This window comes from Notothenia coriiceps, unplaced genomic scaffold (assembly GCF_000735185.1).
Source record: "Notothenia coriiceps isolate Sejong01 unplaced genomic scaffold, NC01 NC01_scaffold00037250, whole genome shotgun sequence".
Taxonomy (NCBI): domain Eukaryota; kingdom Metazoa; phylum Chordata; class Actinopteri; order Perciformes; family Nototheniidae; genus Notothenia; species Notothenia coriiceps.
This window is the reverse complement of record NW_011369951.1, coordinates 3,306,792-3,329,085: the sequence shown is the minus strand read 5'-3', so window position 1 is coordinate 3,329,085 and position 22,294 is coordinate 3,306,792. Positions and strand designations below refer to the sequence as shown.

Here is a 22,294-nt window from a genome sequence, read left to right as displayed (position 1 = left end):
CAATCTGAATAATCTACCTCGTAATTCACTGGTATATGTTTCAAACTGCCATTTTTAACTGCACCTCTTATTTCTCTATGCCTTTTTGACCATTGACCATTATGTGCTTCTTTCTCTTGTCTGTTTATATCCAAGTTTCTTTCTCCTATCAATTGTGCTTCCCTGCTCAATGTGAGCATCGCAGCCTCTGTGTCTGTGGAGGAAAAGGAAGCCTTGAAGACCAAGAAATCAAATTGTCTGCTAGCATCTAATTCCCCCTGACATCCACTTCAGCCTGGCTGTCTTTACCCGCATCCTTGAGGGAGGAGAGGGGAGGAAGGGATGGATGGATGAAGGATGCAGGGGGAGGCTGTGGAGGCAGTAAACCAAGGAACAGGGGTGAGTGTGTGTGTGTGTGTGTGTGTGTGTGTGTGTGTGTGTGTGTGTGTGTGTGTGTGTGTGTGTGTGTGTGTGTGTGTGTGTGTGTGTGTGTGTGTGTGTGTGTGTGTGTGTGTGTGTGTGTGTGTGTGTGTATGTGTGTATGTGTGTGTGTGTGTGTGTGTGTGTGTGTGTGTGTGTGTGTGTGTGTGTGTGTGTGTGTGTGTGTGTGTGTGTGTGTGTGTGTGTGTGTGTGTGTGTGTAAAAAAGTGTGTGTGGGGGGCAGTTGGCTGGAGGCAGATTCTGCCTCCCTGTGCTTCTTGTCGGATCGAGCGTGGATCAACCGGAGGCTCAGACCTCGCCTCAGCATGAATGTACAACACATGCGCACACACTCTACACCTGCACACACAGATATACCACACACAGCTCCCACTGCTACATCTCTTTATGACCAGCTCTGGAACGCCTTACAAACAAGCACTCAAGTCAAAACTGGATCCTTCTCTGATAGCTGCATGAGGAGAGGTTACATATTACTATATGTGGAGAGGGGCTGTCTTTATAATCTGTTTTCACTGCATCATTATTATTGTGGCCATAAGAATGCATTATCTATTTTAATAATAAAACATATTATTAAAATGTATAAGAAACATTTCAAAAATAAAAACAGTTGTTTGATTTTTGTTAATTGTGTGATTTGTCTCTTTTTTGGCAAATGAATAACACCCAAATGACAAAATAGGGGAGGTAGAATGAGGGTCTGTCACAGACCCTGCACCAGAACAAATCTACAGAGAGGGCATATGATTTTCATGGGAGGGCAAACAAAACCGTCATGTGCCGCGGCCAGTGCTGTGGGGTAGCTTGACGTTTCATAGAGGGTGCTCAAACATTTAGGGTTTCCCATTAATGTACCGGCGCTACAGTGGAATGTTCTACTGCAACACTCCCCACACGCAGTGTATCCGCGACTGTTACAATGAAGGCTCGATAATCAGCTCAGGGAATATAGGTGTAAGCAGGGGTAAAGTGCTGTTTTTATAAGTGGGGAGTGGACATAACCTCCTATAGGGGGGTCCGGGGGCAAGCTTAATATTGAAGTTAAAAGCACCAATCTGGTGCACTTTGAGAGCAACATTAAGAGATCTATGGATACGTCTCTCAACATCCATATGAAACAGAATTGTAAACAGATTTACTTTTTCTTTATGGATATTTTAGAAATCACTCCCCTTTTAAACTGTATTCTTGTTTTACTGTCATATAGTATTTCATACCTGTTTTTCATTTATTACTCTTATATTACTATCTGACATCACATACATCCTTGCATTAAAGTTCACAGTTTATTTATAATAAAAAAATGTAATTAAAATTAGGGGTGCACCGAATGGGAAATTCTTGGCCGAAACCGATACCGAAAATAGGAAACAGTTGGCCGAAAACCGAATGCCGAAAGGCCGAAAATGATGAATAGAAATATATATATATATGTATAATGTATACATTTTTTACCAATGTTGTTCAGCTACCTGATTATGGAAAAAGACATGATTATGGCAAAACTTAACTTAAATAGTAATCACTATTATGGGTCCATAAAACATTTATTCAGCACTTTTGAATGCATACAGTACATTAATTCCAAGTCAAGTGCATTTTCTCTGTAGGATAACTACAACAAAGTGCATTCAGAACAAAGCCAAGGTATGCATAAACATCTAGGCCAGTAGGCCTGCAACAAAATAGTGTAAATAAAGACTAACAGCCAGGCCTTCAACAACAACAAATGCACCTATAAGTGCATGCATACAAATGTGCAAACTAGATAAATCCACATGAATGTAACTATTTACAAATGAAATTACAATTCAATTTCAAGAATCTGTAAATAAGGCTGTCTGTCCTCATAAGCAAAGTAGTAAACATTGTATAAAGATACATAAAGTGAAAACTGGATACAAAATCCACAACCAATTACAAATTAAATTACAATTTCAAGAATCTGCAAATAAGGTGGTCTGTCCTCATGAGCAATGTAAACAACATTGTATCATTTAGATACCGAAAGTACAATATATTGAACACTGTGCTGCTGTCATTTCCCCCCGAGAGAGTTTCTACCCGGTAAAACAGAGTTTAGTTTGCGTTTATCTGTGGAGAGTAGTTCTGCTCTGGTTGCGAGGCTGCAGACATGGTCAAGAATAATATGTACGTACTCGAATAAGGCGACACTTGCCTTAGACGGAAATCAAGGCTAGCTAATTTTATGCCGTTTCAGTGAACCACACAACTTTACACAACCAAGATACTTTGGACTACTAATATAGCCTAGGGCAAAGAAAGTTCAAAACAATAGAACGACCAGGCTTGCGTGAATAACATTAGCGAAACCTATTTTCGCAAGTCGATTTACGTTACATAGCACTTTTCGCGGATATCAGCGTAGTCAGATCAAGGTTATACCAATAACATTTATGTCTCATAACTTACTATTGCAGATAAATTTTTTAGTATTTATATGTAAACAAGGGTACGGAATGAGAAAATCAAATAACATCAACACATATTCCAAGAAAGTATGCGAGAACGTGTCAGTACTACTGTCTGGTCTGGCGTCCCGGTCACCTCCCGGTCCGGGGGGTAAACTGTAAGAGATCGGGAGGGGTTAATTGGTGCAAAATATATAAATATTAAAAAATTATAAAATTTAATCCCTACGTGCCTTAAAGCAGGCAGCTTTTAATAGCCGGCTCTTTACCAATTGCTTTCCGAGAAAGCCGAAAGCGCTTCCCAAGATCGCGGTGACGGCTTTTATTAAGTGGCTTGCAGTCCCTTGTCACACTGGCGCAACCATTCGATTGCACACAACAAACTACTGCATAGTTTTGCGCCGCTGTTCAGTGCGAACGCGCTTGGTTACGAAGACACACCTACCGAGTGTCGGTTGTACAGGACGACAGGCGAACCCTCTATATAAATTTATTATAGTCTCTTTCTCCGCGCCTAACGCTACAACATTTTGCACAAGTCGACTGTAAAGCGCTATCCCCAACATTGACGTTTCTGAAAGTGGGTTGAAGCCCTAATGACGAGGTGGTAACTTTAGTTTTGTGGGCCTGTTTATACGCCTCATTTCTGGTTTAGTGTTCGTGACTGTCGCCTCTTGACAAGTCGCGACGGAGAGTAGCACGAACTACTCTTCTCCTTGTCTGAATACCGACTATTTCGTCTCTTCGATGACAGTATATTTTTCCTTGGAGGGTGAAAAGGGAATTGTTCATGCTGTTCCGGACCGAATAGTATTCGAATAGATTCAAGATGTACAATGAGAATATGGGTGAAAGGACTTGTTAAAAGGTAACACTCAATATAAGTGGTAGAGTCCNNNTATATATATATATATATATATAATAGAAGTGTTATTGCACAACAAAGTTGGAAATGTATTAAAAACAATACACATACATTATTAGACATAATTAGTCCATTAGATATCATGAAATGTTTTCTCTTCTTCCATCGATGCATGAATAAAGACGTAAACAATAAACAATCCTAATATATTCGCTGTTTATTTTTCTGTTGCTTCGTTGACTAAACGTTACAGCTCTGTTGATGAAACTGGAAATATTTGCATGGCTTCAAAATGTCACTCTGTGTGTCCTTGGCAGTATGTGCGCAGCTGCATCATGCTGGGACGGATGCCCAACCTGATGCTAATGGCGAAAGACAGCTTGTATTCCCAGCTGCCCATAGACAACTTCACCATGCCGTCATATGCCAGGCGGATATCCACAGCCACGCCCTACATGAACGGGGAAACAGCCACCAAGTCTCTTTGGACCATCAACGGAACGCTGAGGATCAGAATACTGTGCGCCACCTATGTGAACGTCAACATCAGAGACATTGACAAGGTACACCGCCGCGGTGCTGTGACGACTACAGCGTGTTTTATTTATAGCCCCCCCTGCTTTGTTCTGCTTTGACGACTATAAAATGTGACTGTCTCACATCTTCTGTCTTGAAAGTATTAGAAGATCTTGCAAAGTGTTATGTAGTCAGTGAAAGATATCCTCAACTCTCGAAGGATTAGTAAAGAAGAAGTATCTTTCTTCGGGTTGCTCTAGATCTACGTCAGGACCGGGATATACCACGGTGGAGAGCAGTTGTGTGACAACGTCAACTCCCAACGCGTTCCCTGCTCCAACCCCAGGTATGAACAGTGAAGAAAAATGTGATTTCATTTTTTTAATTCTTTTTATTCACATTGACCAGGTGCAGGGCCCTATTCTGCTTATTTTCAGGTTCATATTTGTATTTAGTGCCTCTACTGTGACATGTCTCCATGGTTTTCCGGTTATTAACACTTGTGTGTTATGAATTTTTTTTGCATGTAAACGGTCTGCCGTCAGCCTATCACATACATTGTTTTGGAGCGCTAGCCAATAGAAGCTTGTGTAACCTAGTGATGTCATTATATAACGGAAGAAAAAAAAGGATTTCGATGGAGGCGTTTCAGACAGAGGGGGGGGGAGCAGTTTAGGAGAGAAACTCTCAGGAGGGAACACAGGGATTTTAGCCTTTGCAGACCATTTACATGCACACCAAAAAAAAACAATATAACAGAAAAAGGAAAACCCCACAAAGCATAATAGGACCCCTTTAATAATAAAGGCAATTGAGGGAGAATTCCTCTGGGGCATTTTGGATTATTCTTTGATACTTGTGCCCATGACAACCCTTCAAAAGTTATGTGTTGCATTTTTGGTGGTTGTTTATGCTAATGACCTCTCTTCCTATTTCTCCCAGGTGGAACGAGTGGCTGAACTACGAAATGTACATTCCAGACATCCCCTGCGCTGCCCGGCTCTGCCTCTCCATCTGCTCTGTGAAAGGAAGGAAGGGAGCTAAAGAGGTTAGCAGCTTGATCTTTGCATTGGTTGATTTGACAACATCGTGGTTACTGGTGGTTATGACAAAAATGTGTTGAGCAAAACCTCCTTGCATGCATTTTTCATGAACAATAACCTCAGGGACAAGTGCGTGTGTCCATGTGCTTCATAATAAAAGCATTCACCAGATAAACACTTGAAGCAACAGGAGGAGGACATGTTGTATAAGCAGTAAGTGAATACAGCTCTGAAACTGGGAGAGTACATAATCAACAGTGAAGCTGGATTATATACATGCATCATTATCCTGTGACCCCTCATGCGTAGGTAGGCGATTTCAATCTAGCGCTGCATTTGTGAACTTTAGATGGGAGCAGCGCTACGTGACTGCCTGCCGAAATAACGGCCCAGCCCCCTTTAGGGTGAAAACAAAGAATTGGTGCCAAGAGGACAAAATAATTGTATCATGCCTAAAAGCTGCCATGTCATATATATATTGCAGTCAAACAACAAAAAGATCATATTATTTATACTTTTACTTAGAATAAAGGAGGATAGAAGTAAATATCTGTGGCATCAGGCCCTCCACATAGAGGAGGGAGATTGTATTCAATGGGACAGTGAATACTAGACGTCTGAGGGAAACACTTTATCACAGTTACATTATGATGCTATTGAGGTTAATCACAATCGTGAAAGTAAACAGTTATAGTGTTAACAGTCAAAGTAGTGACTGTAGATGCTGCATTAGAATATAAAACACTGACAAGCCAAGGAAATCCCACTTTAAGTGTTAGCCTGCTTCCTGCCACTCGTCCACCGGCAGACTGACAGGACGTCCATCCTCTTTAGCTTTCAATTTGACTATATATCAACGCCAATCATCTTTCTCAGATGACATGTTTCATTGTTTGCCTGACTGACCATCATAATTCTGCTCCTTGTGAACGGTATTCTTGGTTTTACTTCGAAACCTGTATTTACTGCCAGTCAAATGACAGCGAATGTTTTAACCCCAAAAAGGAGCGGGGCCCTTACGTGGAGGGAAGGTTCCCGGATTGGTTGCTCCCATCTATGGGATGAAGAGAAAATAAATACTAAAACCATTGTCAACCATAAATAAAATCAGAAACTAGGTTTGATTTCATGAAACCCTTAGGTAGGGCTGCTCGATTATGGCAAAAATCATAATCTCGATTATTTGGGTCAATAATTGTAATTGCGATTATTAAATGCGATTATTCATTTACTTTGAAAACATCAATTTATTGGAGAAAAACAATTTGAACCGTATGTTTTTAACAGTTGATTACCCTGAACTTTAAGTATAATTACACTGAAAAAAGAAAAAAAAGAAAAAATTATAATAAAAAAAAAAGTAATAATAAAAAATAATCGTTTTATTTAGATTAAGTTGTTTTCGTAATCGTTGCAAGCCATAATCGTAATCACGATTTAAAATACGATTAATTGAGCAGCCCTACCCTTAGGCATGGTTGCCCTAGGGTTCTTTGAATAGATATACGTATATGATAGATAGATATAAACTTTATTTATCCAAAGTTGGATATATTCAGAAGAGTATCTAAGAATACACAATATAAGATATACATAACATTAGAATACTCTCTTATAGACCAATCTACTACATGGACAGATACATATACACATATTGCACTATATACATAACAAATAATAATAAATCAAACACAGGGGCAATGAAAATGCTTTTATTTGCAGTATATATATGTGAAATAACTGAAATTATTTTTAAGTGGCTAAATAATGTTATTTTCTTTTCTCTCACTGGAACACTGGGAACCGTTCACATATACAAGCTTCTTCTTATTAATTGTTGTCTGCGAGTTTCTGTAACACCTGCAACAAATCTCGCAACAAATTCCAAATGTTGTGACATTAATTATCAATAATCTGTGTCTTTTCATGAAATTTAGCAATTTGGGTCTGGAAAATCCTCAAAAAGTCAGATATTAAACTCAGACTTTGTAGGGATTTTAATTTTATATGTTTAAATTCAAATAAGTGCTGTTACGATTAGCTGATTTACAGAATTTTTTAATCCATTAGTTGTTATTGTTTATTTTGTACAAACATGACAGAAAGTGATGTTCCATCAATTCATCAATGATAATAATCCTTAGTTGAAGCCCTTAAGTTGTTATTCAAATCTTTTCATGCTTCTTGTTTGCATTGAATCAGTTAACAAAGGATAATGAATGGGTGGATGGGAAGTAAACCACTTCCCCTTGTTCAACACCGCACCTGTTTGTTCCATAGCCCCGAGCTGTTGCCTCTCATATCATTTTCATATGCATCATCTAAATGGTATTTTCCTGCAGGAGCACTGTCCTCTCGCCTGGGGCAACATCAACCTGTTTGACTACACCCACACACTGGTAGCAGGGAAGATGGCGCTCAACCTGTGGCCTGTCCCCCACGGCATGGAGGACCTGCTCAACCCCATCGGAGTCACAGGCTCCAACCCCAACAAGGTGAAAAACTAATGTCATCATGAACATCTTTTGTCATAGTTTTTTAAGGGTAAAAAACGGTTTGACGGACAAGTATAGAGGAGTGGTACAGGGACAAGTCCTAAAATCCAGAAATGTCTTAATGATTTTTTATTAGATGCCTCAAATAAGATCTATGGTAAACACAAGGTTGGGATGTTTTCATGTTTTACTCTACGACATAAAGAACGTCAGTAAATACCCCACCGTTGAATGTCTTAAGCTTTTACATGTCTTGAAAAGGGCCGTTGCTAACAAGTGGCAAAATGAGACTAGTAAACATCATTACGTCGCACATTACCCGTCTTCAGCTTAGCGGTGGTGATGCACAGCAATGCGACTGTGATTTAGTTTGTTTATATGTGTCATAAAAGCGGCGGTTGCTAACAAGATATTGGTTGAGAGTACTTGTTTACAGCCTAATGTTAGCTTTTCACTTCAGGCGATTGCATTTACGCTCTTAAAAAATCATAAAAGTGGTGTTAATACGTAGAGATAATCCTGATGAATAAATCGTTTAGGTATCATAAACGTGTGTTTGCCACAGGATTTTGTCCCGGGAATATTCTGGGTGATGCCTTCTGATATGATTTAGCATGTTTGGCGTGTGTTACCATTAGCATACCGCACCGCTGTCGAACAACACCGACACACCGTCCTCGTCCGATCCACCGCTCGCACTCCATCGTTATTGTAGTCCACAGGGAACCCGAAATGTTACCACACAGCTGATTTAAAAGAAGCAGGTGGCCGGGTCTTCTAGCTCCTGTGTTGTTCTTCATTTGTTGTTTAAGGGCGGCTGGCAAACAGCTTTTAGGCGTAATACCGCCCCGTGGATTATATATAGTGTAGTGGATACTACTCTGAATGACAGACTTTTTTCCCACTCGTAAAAAAAAGGCGTATTCGTCGTGTGACTGCATGCACCGAACCGTGACGTCCGAACCGTGACGGTACGGGACGAATACGGATACCGTTAAACCCCTACGTGGCACCAAACATAATCTTTTCAAAGCTTTAAAAATATATATCATGCTGGTGTCTGCTCTGACCTCTAAGCCTCATGACTCATTTTTTATCTAAGCTGATGACCTGTAGAGTTTCAGAGGCGATTCTAAGCCGCCTCGGTTTAATCAGCCAACCCTTTTATCTTACTTAATTAAAGACTCATTGACACAGGCCTTGTTCTTTGATTATTAATTATCCTTCCACAACCTTTTCAATCTGCAGGAAACCCCTTGTCTGGAGCTGGAGTTTGACCACTTCAGCTGCCCTGTCAAATATCCTGATATGACCATCATCGAGGACCATGCTAACTGGAACATTTCCAGAGAGCTGGGCTTCAATTACTGCCACACCGGTTTGGTAAGATAAGCTCATGTATTGTTGTGTTTCCCTGTCAGATTCATCAGGAGATCAGCTTTGTAGTTCACTCTTACACAGACAGTCACTTAAAAAGTATGATATGAATTAGCTTAAAATGACTACACCGATGTAGTTTTGTTCTTACATTATTCCAAATGTTGCCAACATATTCTAAACCAGAGAATTCTGTTATTTTAATTTAATGTATAATTTTATGGAAATGTGGTCTCCTGTAATGGCGTCTTATCCCCTTTGTGTCAGTTTTGTTGTTGTCATGAATTAAACTTTTATCCAGTTGAAAGACGCATTTGAACAATTAACTCTTAAAATATTACTATTTTTTAACTATATAATTCAACAAGATAAGCAATGTTAGTCAGACGTCTGGAAGTTGTCAGGGAAGCAAACTAGCTATTGTTAGCCGTTAGCTTACATCCTCTCTGTCAGCAAGATAAACACTTATTTTCTACATAAAACTCTCTTACAGTGTTCTTTCATCGGCTTAAATCGCTCTGTCTGTTTGTTTTGAAGAAGAGCGTAATTCTGTTAATAATTCAACTCTGGATAGAAACCCTCTGAATACAAAACAATAAATATTTGCTGTAGAAGCTATCTTCACTCAGTGAGAGACCCCTATTGGCAGAAAAAGACATACAGTGCATTTAATATCACATGTTTATTATATTATGTTTCATGTGACACAATGAGGTGTTGACATTGTTGTTGGGTTAATTGTATTGAACTATGTTACATGTGCGGTGTCATAGAGTAACAGACTGGCCCGTGACAACCCCCTGACGGACACCGACAACGAGCAGCTACGCCAAGTGTGTAACAGAGACCCGCTGTCTGAGATCACTGAGCAGGAGAAGGACTTCCTGTGGAGGCACAGGTACGAGTGTGTGGTTGTGTTCTGTTATGTTGGCTTTATGAGGGTTTATTGTGTGCTGTCATTTGAGGCTGATCTATATGTTATTAAAGTTCTAACAAATGTATTCTCTCTGTCTACCATTTCAGACAAGACTGCGTCAACATGCCGGAGATCCTTCCCAAGATCCTCCTGGCTGTGAAATGGAACTCCAGAGATGAGATTGCACAGGTAAGCTCCGGTTTCTCCCGCTGACACACCTTCATTTGAAGGACATCACGCCAGTGGCTCAAACATGCAGATCAGCTGATATATACACAGATAGCAGAACTTGCTTGCAGTCAAATAGTCTTTTTTGATCAGGAAGCGTCCTAGCAGAGTGAAATGACCGGGAAGTATTTCAATGTCAGCCGTGATAAGAGTAGAATCCTCTATATCAGGGGTGTCAAACTCAATTTCATCGCGGGCCACATTAACATTATGGTTGCATTCAAAGGGCCGGTTGTAACTTCAAGACTATGTAAAAATACATTTATAAATATTTAATATATATAAAATAAAGTATTATAGTAGATTATTGCCTCTGCATTGGATCATTTTCGGATACTGGGATAACTTCATAATTAACTAAGTCTGAAAGAAGAAGTTCTTGGGCAAATAATTGCAAGTATTTTCAGTGAAAATGTCACAAAATGACTTAAAAAGAAAAGCCAAATTCAGGAAAAAAAAAGGAAGTAACATATGGAAAAAAAATGAACATTTTGAAAAAAAGGCAAATTCTGAGAGAAAGGCAACTACTAAGAAAAAAGACATATTTTGAAGAAAAAAAAAGTAAAATTCTGAGAAAAAAGTATTTTAGATGCATTGTGGGACATGTAGTTTATGGGCAACGTGCTTCTGTAAATTATCATGTAACCGTATAATAAACATATTATATTCTTTGCAAGCTCTTGTGGGGCCACAGAAAATGAAGTCACGGGCCGGATTTGGCCCCCGGGCCTTGAGTTTGACACCCCTGCTCTATATGATGGGAAATAAGCTTCAATGCTTCCTTTATCATCTTGTTTAGCGTAAGATACAACGGACCATCCTTTACCAAAGGAAAGGAGTTAATGCTGTCCTACAATTCCTTGCACAACATTTAAAGTGAAGCACCATTTGGCTTTGCACAGATATAACTAACATACAAGGAACATAAGTTGCAGTGCTTAGTGCATATTTAATCTTATGCCATAACTCGCAAAAGTCTTTATATGTTTTGAACTTTCAACAATATGTTAAACCAAAAGGCAAACAATGAGAGTTACGCTAGTTACTTTAAAATGACCAAGTCAAGTTTTACAGTGTTTACTAAATGGGATGGCGTTTCTTAAGCTTTTTTTTTTTTTTTTCAATATTTTAGAATTTTGATATGCACAGTAATATATGTCTAATCCAAACAAATGATGCATATATTGCCTACAGTATTATTTATTTAAATAGTTTCACACGATCATACTAATTGAATTAATGTTGATTAATACTAGTGGACAGGAGTGTGAGTGCGAGTTTCACTTTCCTTTATTTGAATTCAAACCTTGGTAATTAAGTTATAAAGCCTGCATGATAAGAATGCACAATGCTAATTATCTAGATGCACCTCTGGTAGTCCATTCACGTCAAGTTGTGTTTTTCCCACGGCAAAAAGCCAATAATTAACATCTCGGCCGGTGTAAGTGCAGTCGGATTCGCTGAGGACCGCAGTTGTCTTTTCTAAAGCCCCGATGAATATTCCTTCACATTCTTTCTTAACCCCGTGACCTTTTTCAGTAAGGTAAAGGCAAAGTGGTTAGGAAAAGACATAGGACCTTTTTTTATAGACAATTTGACCGTATCCACTGTCTCTTGTTTGTTTTATTTAATATTTCCCTCCTGAAAAATATATATATTGGAAGTAAATGTAAGATTTCTTTCATTTAAGATGTACTGCCTCCTGAAGGACTGGCCCACCATCAAGCCAGAGCAGGCCATGGAGCTGCTGGATTGCAACTTCCCTGATCCTATGGTCCGAGACTTTGCCGTAAAGTGCCTTGACAAATATCTAACTGATGACAAACTCTCACAGTACCTCATTCAACTTGTTCAGGTGTGTTGCATCCTCATTACACTTTAAATATAATGTAATTAAACATTCAATCAAGGTTTATGTTTCTTTTCATATACTGTAGTTGTGTTTTTTTCTGTCAAATAATTATGATGTTAAAGTATTTTCTCTGTTTTCTGTGCCCAGGTTCTAAAGTATGAGCAGTACCTTGACAACCCTCTTGCACGCTTCCTGCTGAAAAAGGCATTAACCAATCAGAGGATAGGACATTTCTTCTTCTGGCATTTGAAGTGAGTTCATTAAAAAAGGTCTTCTTTGAAGAATTTGAAGCTGTATGGGACTTAAAAGGTTAAACTGATGTTTGAATGTCACTTCGCTGTCTGGTCTCCAATCACGTTGGAGACAGTTCTGTGGAGACTGCTTTGTGTTTCATGTGTATTTGTATTGAGTCTGAACATATTCTACTGAAGCCATGGGAGGCAAATAAGAAAAACTATTATGTAAAATCCACTTTTTCATGTCTTTTATACATAAATATGTGTCCCCTCTGCGTTAAAGCTACAGACAGAGAATCAGCCCTTTAGAAGCAGGGCTGAAACAGAGGGGCTTATGGGATGCTACAGTGATCAGTTTGATGTTTTTGAGCCAAACCCTTCAGAGACATGATTTGTATATATCTGAGATCTTTAATATATTGTTGAAAAAGAGTATAATAGGGGACCTTTTAAGAGCAAGGGATTGTCATTGATTGTTGTTATAATACTCCTTTCACCCACAAGAGGCACCACTACACCGTTTTGAAAGTAGCATTCATGTTTTCTTTCAGATGAGCTTTAATTTATTCTTATACTATAAACATGTCAAGGTCCATACGTTGTGTGCTAAAATGATTATAACACAGCAAAAACAATTTTTTTTTACCCTGCAAAATTCTACCTGTTTTCACAGATGAATAAAAAAATGATAAAGGAAAATAATTATAACTCAACTACCAATTCTTAAGCTATAAACATAGGAAAACAAATATTTAGATCAAACTTAGAAAATGGATGACAAAAATATTTCCCCTTTAATTGCCTACCAGGCTTTCCACACATTTTCCATTAAGATACGGACAACCTCCTTAATGTTTATTTTCGTGTCTTCATGTTTGTAGGTCGGAGATGCACAACAAGACGGTGAGTCAGCGCTTCGGCCTGCTGCTGGAGTCGTACTGCCGGGCCTGTGGCATGTATCTGAAGCACCTGAGCAGACAGGTGGAGGCCATGGAGAAACTCATCAATCTCACTGACCTCCTCAAACAGGAGAAAAAAGACGAGGCGCAGAAGGTAACCCGACAGCTGCTAATCCTGATCCACTGAATCCTTCACTTTAATCTTTTTCAACATCCAAACCAATCAGGCCAAAATACAGCAGAAAGATACAGACAGCTTCTATTTTCAGTTTGCTGCATCTAAACGTCAACCACACATTTCTGAAAGTGTGAGAGGGATTTTTTTGTTAATTACCATAGATTCATATGCACTATTCTTAAATAAAACCTGGTTCTAGGGGTGGTAAGATATTGAATATACTCCACTGTATCTCAGCTTGTTCTACGTGGGATAATTTGCCCACTCTAAAGGATTATACCACGAACATCTTGTACACATATGAATTGGCTGGTGATTCTTTAAGCCTCCAGCAAGAGACTCGCTTTGGTGTTCCGCTGCTTTCACGGCGTTCTCCCCCTCACGCACACACACACTATCCTGGGCAAGTCTTATAGCGTATGAGCATGGATGTGTGCACAGGACTGGTGTTCTTACATCTCAAGGGAAGCAGGGCACATGGGAAGACTCCAGAGCCAGAAAGTGGAGCTGCAAAGCGATTTTATACATGTTGAAAAACGTTTAAAAAAGGCAGTTAAATTAGACCCCAAGTTGTTCGGCGGTATATCTATTTGTGTATGAGAACTTCATTTCACATTAAATGAATAAGGTAATACATAATAAATACATTAGGATAAATAAATACAACTGAATGAGTAAGTATTGAATAAAATATACATTTATGAGAATTAAAAACAAATCTAAAAGAACTACCGCCTGCAAAGCCTGCTGTTTCTGAGATAAATGTGATTATAATTGTGTGAATAATAAATCAAACTTGAAAAAAAAAAAACAATCTGATCTCAAAGTGATGATAAATACCAGATTAATTTACAAGAATGATCAGGCTGGTAGTGCTCATACACCATTTATAAGCCGCATCAACTATCGAACTTTTAATAATTATAAAGGTTTAGTTATAAAAACAACAGCATGAGATGTGATGATGTCTGCCAGCACTTTAAGCATTATTTTTAACACCAAAATGCTCCTTGGTATTCTGTTTTTAACAAGAAATATCTTTTACTGAGCTGCTGTTAACAAAGTCTTCACAGATCTATATTTCACACTAAAAGCTCCCTAGGGAAATGAAAGGAGCAGAAATAATGCAGATCAGAACACAGCGATGATACTTATTAGTATATGACAAGTGGGTTTTTAAAAATAAAATACTGTTAAGCGGAAAAAGACCCATCTCTTATTATTGTTTTCAAATTAAGGCCTTTTCTCAAGACAATGTAAATACACTTAAATGATGATACTATTTAAGAATTACCCGTGTTCAAATAGTTTGTAGACACGGCAAAGAGTATTTAAGTGTTACTGTCTAATGTCTAAAATGAATTGATTATCTAGCTACCTAGCAAATTGACTCGTTAAGAGGACATATTATGTTGGTCGATATTTGTTTTTTATGCCTCTACTGGGACATGTCTCCATGCTTTAATGTTCAAAAAGCTCTTTATTTCTCTCATACTGCCTGTGCTGCAGCACCTCTGTTCACCCTCTGTCTGAAACCAGAGCCCAGTCTGCTCTGATTGGTTAAGTGACCGGCTCTGATTGGTCAACCGCTTAGAGATATCCCGCCTCTTAGAAAAGAACATACATTGTGTTGGAGTGTTACATAGTGATGTTACTATGTTCGGATGTCAACCAAGGAGTCCAATGAAGGCGTTTCAGGCGGAGCGGGTAGGGAGAGTGTGGGAGAGAAACTCCCTCTGGAGGGAACACCAGGATTTTAGCCTTTGCAGATCATTTACATGCAATAAGACCTATACAACACACTACAGGGAAGGGAAATGCCTAATGCCCTAATAGGGCCTCCATATGGACTCGCAGCAGTGCTTCGCAACAGAATAAATAAAGGGAAAACAATTTAGGATGTGACGAAAAATTGCTAAATGTGCTCCTGGGGGCACCTACTGTATGGGAACAACCACAGAGGCAGTTCGGAGTAGCCCTATTGCTTTATGGATGTGGACAAGTGTTGTCATCACAATGCATCAACACTTTGCAAAATGCACTTATGAAATGTACAGGTGGTTAGTGTTCGCCAAGCGGCCATTGTCCTCCTCCTGTCTCTTTACGTTACCGGCCTAATCGGCATCCTATCGCAAGAATGCCTACATATATTTTTGGCATTAAATAAAAAATGTTTGGCAGAAGATCCTGTTCCATAACTATAGAAGCAATACTGATGTATATATTGTTTGGAGTCAGGGCTCAAAAGCACAGGTTGCCTGGGCCCAGAACTTTAACTCGACCTCCTCCATCAAGTTGACGGATGGGTCTGGCATTGTGACATGAAATAGCAGCTTCTTGTTTGGAAAAACAATCCAGCCAACAATCGCTATGGGGAACAAACTATAAGCCAATCAGCACCAAGGGCCAGACCGACGCTGTTGTCAAGCTGTGCAACAATAGACGGCCATATCTCCCGACATCGTTTTTACCGGACTCTGAACTGTGTTTCCAGTCGGCTCCATGGAGTGGGCGGATTCAAAGGTCCGGAGAGGGCAACTCAAAGTCTTAAAGCCTCGGGAGTACAGTATGTTGGTATGGCTACGCATCAGTGTCAATGTATAATGCTCATGGGATTGGTGAGGAAGAATCTGAGAAGATGGAAACTGAGTGTAATGAGTTGTGGTCTTCCTCTTTAAACATATTCCTGTCTGTGTTTCAGCCTGGAGGAATGCAGGATGATGTCATCTGCCAAGCGGCCTCTGTGGCTCAACTGGGAAAACCCGGATATGATGTCAGAGCTGCTCTTTCAGAACAACGAAATCATCTTCAAAAATGGAGATGGTGAGTTTAGTCTCTGTGTTTTCCCCCCTTGCTGCCCACCCTCTGCGTATCACACAGATTTGGAAGAAGCTCCTGCTGAGCCTGCAACATAATTAACTCCAGGCCTCTGGGGCATTTCATGGCGCACAACCTCATCCATGTTCTGTACACGGATAAAAAAAAAAAACAAGTCACATTATCGGAGTGGCACTAGCTGCGGCTGCCAGAGCGTTTTGCTGCACCGTCTGTGACCAAAACTGCCTCTGACAGCTCTGCTCCATAATATATGGTGGATTGATCAAAGAGCAGCTAAGCAGCTAATATTCACCTGAATGACACCCACCTCCTCGTCTCTCTCTGTGCCCCCGCAGATCTGAGGCAGGACATGCTGACGCTGCAGATCATTAGGATAATGGAGAACATCTGGCAGAACCAAGGCCTTGATCTCAGGTAGGCTCGGCGCTTCTCCATGACAGCGAGGATGCAGATGCACATTAAACAGCCGCTGGATGCTTTCATGTCTCTGCGCCTCTGTGCCTGAATGCAGATTAGCGGCAAGCCACCTCTAGTCATGTAATATGAAGTCCATCACTGCGGCCTCTAATTATTTTCTGCCCCCTCGTTATGTCTTCCTCTCCCAGGATGCTCCCGTACGGCTGCCTGTCAATCGGAGACTGCGTGGGCTTGATCGAGGTGGTGAGGAACTCTCACACCATCATGCAGATCCAGTGCAAAGGAGGCCTGAAGGGGGCGCTGCAGTTCAACAGCCACACGCTGCATCAGTGGCTCAAGGATAAGAACAAGGGGGAGATGTGAGTGGAGACAGCATTGATTTATAGTGTGATCTGCAGGCTGTAGGGAGTGTTGGAGATAATGTAAAGACTAATGTGGAGACTTAGGGTGCTTACATTCCTGCAGCTCGCTCCATCTAGGCTCATGTGGCATTTTACTTCTGGTCTGGTTTAAGATATTATAAATGCACCGAGAGGAGAACACTTCAAATGATACAGACTGACAGGTAGAGCATTAACAGTTAGTTTGTTGCATTAACAGAAAAATAAACGGCAATTATCTTGGCATAAAATGAAGCCTAGTAAATACAGTATGTAGATTTCCCTTTCTTCTTTACTCTGTTTCAAATCCTAAAAGTGCATAACCTTGGGTTTCTGGCCTGACAAAACAAGACATGTAGCATCTATTCTTGTTCTTTGGTGTGATATATGCTTCCAAAGTAATAACTGATATAAGAATGATTAAAACTATTAGACAGCAAACCAACCACATCTCATGAATAATGACTAACAGGTGTAGTAATGACTGCCTGCTTATTACTGCGGGATTGCTTTCACACAATTTCTAATGTACTTAATGACCTGACTCGGTACTAAAAAGTCAAGCACAATACCCATAATAACACATGCATACAGGTTACCGTGGTTACCAAATGAATTGTATAAATAAGTCATGCCTTACACTGATACAATTTAAGATTGCTTTCTGAACAGATTTCCCAATCAGCAAATGGATTTCTTTTTATTTTAGCTTTGACATCATGCTAAATAAAAAATAATTTAAATAATAAAAGTGAAATACATTTTATTTATAGAGTGCTTTTCAAGGTATTCAAAGACACTGTACAAGAAGTAAAATTCATTAAAGAAATCACAAAAACAACAAAGGTTTTGTTTTGAGATTTGAATATAGACAGATTGGGGCAGTCGTGAATGTGTGGAAGCAGAGTTCAAGAGAGAGGGGGCAGTTATGGAACAATATTCAAATCTTTTTGCAGAGTTGGCTTAAGTGCTGGAAGGAACACCTTTTCCTTCTTTTTATGGGAATGCATCAAGCCCCTTAATCATTTGGGAGACTGAAATGTTTTCCCTCTGATTGATTCTCCAGGTATGACCAGGCCATAGATCTGTTCACGCGCTCGTGTGCGGGCTACTGTGTAGCCACATTCATCCTGGGCATCGGGGACAGACACAACAGCAACATTATGGTCAAAGATGATGGACAGGTACAGATTACACTCTGATATCCTCTCAATGTTATAAATGCCACTCTGTTTCTCTCTCGTTGATTTCTTCATTTTCTTTCTTTCACAGCTGTTCCACATAGACTTCGGCCATTTCCTCGACCACAAAAAGAAGAAGTTTGGCTACAAGAGGGAACGCGTGCCCTTCGTGCTCACACAGGACTTCCTGATCGTCATTAGCAAAGGAACTCAAGAGTGCACCAAAACAAGGGAGTTTGAAAGGTAAGGCCAGCAACAGGGGACAACAAACAATTATCACTGACTTATAAACAATTCCAAAGCAAAATCAAGATATAAAGATAACTCATTGTTTTTAACTATATTTTTTAACTGGATTAAGGATTTTAGACATTCATATTCTGAATCTGAAGTTATCAGACAAAACAAGCTAAGCAAATGTTAGCGGTTAGCTTGTAGCCCCTCCGTCCTATGTCCACTGAACCGTATTAACCAAACACCGATTTTGAACAGGAAACTGCTTTATTCAGCGTTATTCTCGCTTTTACTCACCTGGTATGTTTGTTTTGGAAAAGAAGAAACCTCTGAAGATAATCTGCCTCGGTGTTAAACCTCCTGAACAACAGAGGACTAGGGCTGACTGCTATGACGGAAATAAATGCCCCCTGACTATACTTTCCTACGTGGAAGATTTGTAGAAGATCCTACTCATGTGATTGTTTCCATATTGTCATTTTTCCCCGCTTATATCCATTTGTGTATTTTCCCCAGGTTCCAGGAGATGTGTTACAAGGCATACCTGGCGATCCGGCAGCATGCCAACCTCTTCATCAACCTGTTCTCCATGATGCTGGGCTCCGGGATGCCCGAGCTGCAGTCCTTCGACGACATCGCCTACATCAGGAAGACCCTGGCTCTGGACAAGACGGAGCAGGAGGCCCTGGACTACTTCATGAAGCAAATGAACGACGCTCACCACGGAGGCTGGACCACCAAGATGGACTGGATCTTCCACACCATCCGCCAGCACGCCATGAACTAGAGCAACGAGAGGACTGTGGCAACATCCGCACACTAAGAACCAAAAGAACAGAAGAGCCAGGTGATCTTCTGCCAGCGTGTGACTCGTGAAATAAGGGTGCTCAGAAGGGACAGTTTCAGGGACACAATGCGTAGACGCTCCTGTTTCTACAGGTGTATGAGCTTCAGAAGGAAGGGTGGAGTTATATTTCATCAGTCGTCTTCATAGGAACTAAGCAAGTGTAATGGACCTCGACAACGTTGGCCTTCTCCATCGTGTGAACAAACTACGGGCAACATTTTATTTTGTATTTGATTTGTATTCCCTTTCGGTACATCTGCAACCATCAGCATTAAGGAAGGAGCATCATGAAGCGGTGTACCTTGAGCACAGCCAGCTTTTTCTAAGATTTCCACTACCTATTTTGGGGATATCACTCACACAGACTGAAAGGGGAAGATAATAAAAAAACAATCATCAACACTACGGCAGGACTGACGGAGGACGCGTTGTTAAGCTAGCATATAACGCTTCTGGTACTCAGATACCATGATTATTTTTACCCTACAGTTTAGAATTTACGCTACATAACAGACTTTTGTACAGCAGTATATCCTTAGAGTTGTATGCATTCAGTGCACATATTCCTTTTTTTTTCTACTGAGCCAAAGTACTACATGTGTAACCCCCCACTACTCGGCAGTCTTATTGTGTGAAAAAAAAATTCCAAGCCTCGTGTGTACTCATAGCACTGATCTCCTCAGTATTTGTTTTTGTCTAACAGTATTATATTCTGTGTCAGCTGTCGGGGCGCGACTGTCCGTCAACACCCCCCCCCCCCCCCCATACAGACGGGGCGTCGACAGACCCTGGGAAGGATGGTCAACATGTTGTGAGTTGTTGTGGAGCTGAGGAAAGGCGAGAGACGCAGAGGGAGATGTGCTGCGCTGTGACACTATGCAAGTTGTGATATATGTACTGCAGAAAGGATAAGTTGAAATGCCTTTACCCCGACATGCATACACAGACAAGTGGACTTTGCACATGGAAGAGGGAAAAAATGCTGCACTGTAACAGAATCGGCTGCTTCTTCCCGAGAAAAAAGAACTGAAAAACCGCCTTCGGACCCCGCCTTCTCCGCTTCTCCTCACCGGGGTTTTATTCTGATCTTCAATTTTAAAGCCATCTGTAAAAACGTTAGTTTTCTCCTGTCCTACTTGTCCTCGATCACACACAAATAATTCACAACTGATCATTTAAAGGAGAACTTCACCCCCAAAATGTGTTGATCAGTAACTCACCATGTGTTAACTTGGATTCTGGGAAATGTAGTTTTTCACGCATGCCTCCGCAGGTCTTAAAGAACTATTTTAAAATATCCTTTCCTAAACTCTCACCCTCTTGCACTTAAACCCAAGTCTAATATGTCTAGTTATTATGCTAATTTCTTCTGCATTTTCACTAACACCTTACATTTTGATAACAAGGTTCTTCAGGTCCTTAAGAAAATTGTGAATTTGAAGACGACAAAGCAAGGCCTTGGACGTTTTTGAAAATATACATAAGGAAATTCAAGTTCTATTGTTATTTGTGAGCTTCCGTAGAATTTGCTAGATCTCATTGTTTACATTCTACGATTTTGTCTCAATCGATGTGTCGGGCCCTGGAATTTGAGGGAATATGGCCTGGAAGTCCTTGAATGTTAAGGGGTAAGTAGGTGAGAGATATACACTTCCGGATAAACAGTGTCAGGCAACTAATGCGTTTGAGTGCAAAGTGTGTTGAATAGATTTACAAAAAAAGACTTGTGTTTGGGAAGTAGTGAGCAGATGTCTTGATATAGTAAGATTGAACCTATTTACTTCTATTCATCAGGCTTTTTTAAATTCTTCGTTGACTGTCGAGGCATGTGAGAAACACTTTTTTTCAAGGTGACACGGGGTCAGTAACTGATACAGAAATTATGGTTTTGATGGTAAAGTATTCCTTTAAGACAGCCTGTTTCCTCACATTTGCCACATCGTGACATCCAGGTAGAGAAAGTAACCGGAGTGAATTATTTTTGAACCAAGTGTCTTCTTCCCTCCACTCTCCTATGATTGTCCCGCTTATGTATGGACGGTTGCAGGTTTTGCATACGTAAGAGGTCAGTTCATGTTCCAGCTTTACCAAATGATACCCAATGGGCGGTTTCCTGGACACTGGAGTCTGTCTGAAAGTCAATTTTTTTTCTGTACGTGGGAACAGACTGAAACTGCTCAGAAAGCCGCCCCTGCTGAGATGCTCCTGTACCGGCTACAGAGCAGTGGGCCGGACCCAGACAAAAAAAACAAAAGACCCCATATACTTTATGGAAGAACTCTCTGAAAAATGCTATTTCCCTTTGTACAGTTCTGTTTCTCACACTGCATTATGCATGAGGTCCTCGAATATCTACTTTTATTTGTTGTTTTTTTCTGTTGGTTGACCTGATGTTGTTTACTTGAATTTCATGTATAGAAATGACCTTGTTACTTGTGTGAGGTACAACAAAGTCACCATGAAGATAACCGAAATAATGCTACATCATGTGCTTTCCTTGAATAACTACAGAGGTAATATATTTTTGTATTTTTAAAATGTACGCAAACTCGTATATATGTAACTGCTAACCAAAAGAAAAAGGAAAAAAAAGAGGAGGCGGAGGAATCATGAATTAATGTGCAACATCCTCATCCAGAAGCTAGTATAATGAATGAGAGGAGAGTTGCCGAATGAAGGACGTCGGAGTATGCTCCTCACATCAAGTGGAGGTCTGTAAGCACAATACAGAGGAAGACCCTACCCTGCATGTTTTAAAAAAGATCCAATCATGTGTTAGTTATATATCCATCTGTATATAGATCATTAAACCTTTTCAAATATTCGTTTTACTCATCCGCATATGTCTGATAAGAAACTGTATGCATTCATTTATTGTACTATTGAATAAAAACATTTCTCCCTATTGAAACACATTTTAAGTTTTATTATTCTGTT

The 22,294-nt window shown here is 40.1% G+C and overlaps 1 protein-coding gene across 1 annotated transcript; it reads left to right on the top strand.

The window, feature by feature from the left end:
* Nucleotides 1-336: 336 nt before the first annotated feature.
* Nucleotides 337-22,268, top strand: LOC104967189 (phosphatidylinositol 4,5-bisphosphate 3-kinase catalytic subunit alpha isoform-like). Its single transcript, XM_010796605.1, is given in 17 exon segments — nucleotides 337-378; nucleotides 4,038-4,283; nucleotides 4,497-4,582; nucleotides 5,179-5,284; nucleotides 7,622-7,774; nucleotides 9,023-9,157; nucleotides 9,925-10,049; nucleotides 10,175-10,256; nucleotides 11,986-12,150; nucleotides 12,295-12,398; nucleotides 13,265-13,550; nucleotides 16,169-16,283; nucleotides 16,634-16,712; nucleotides 16,904-17,074; nucleotides 18,162-18,279; nucleotides 18,368-18,519; nucleotides 19,027-22,268. Coding segments are annotated over 17 exon segments (2,436 nt in total). The 3' UTR covers nucleotides 19,298-22,268.
* The last annotated feature ends 26 nt before the right edge of the window (nucleotides 22,269-22,294 follow it).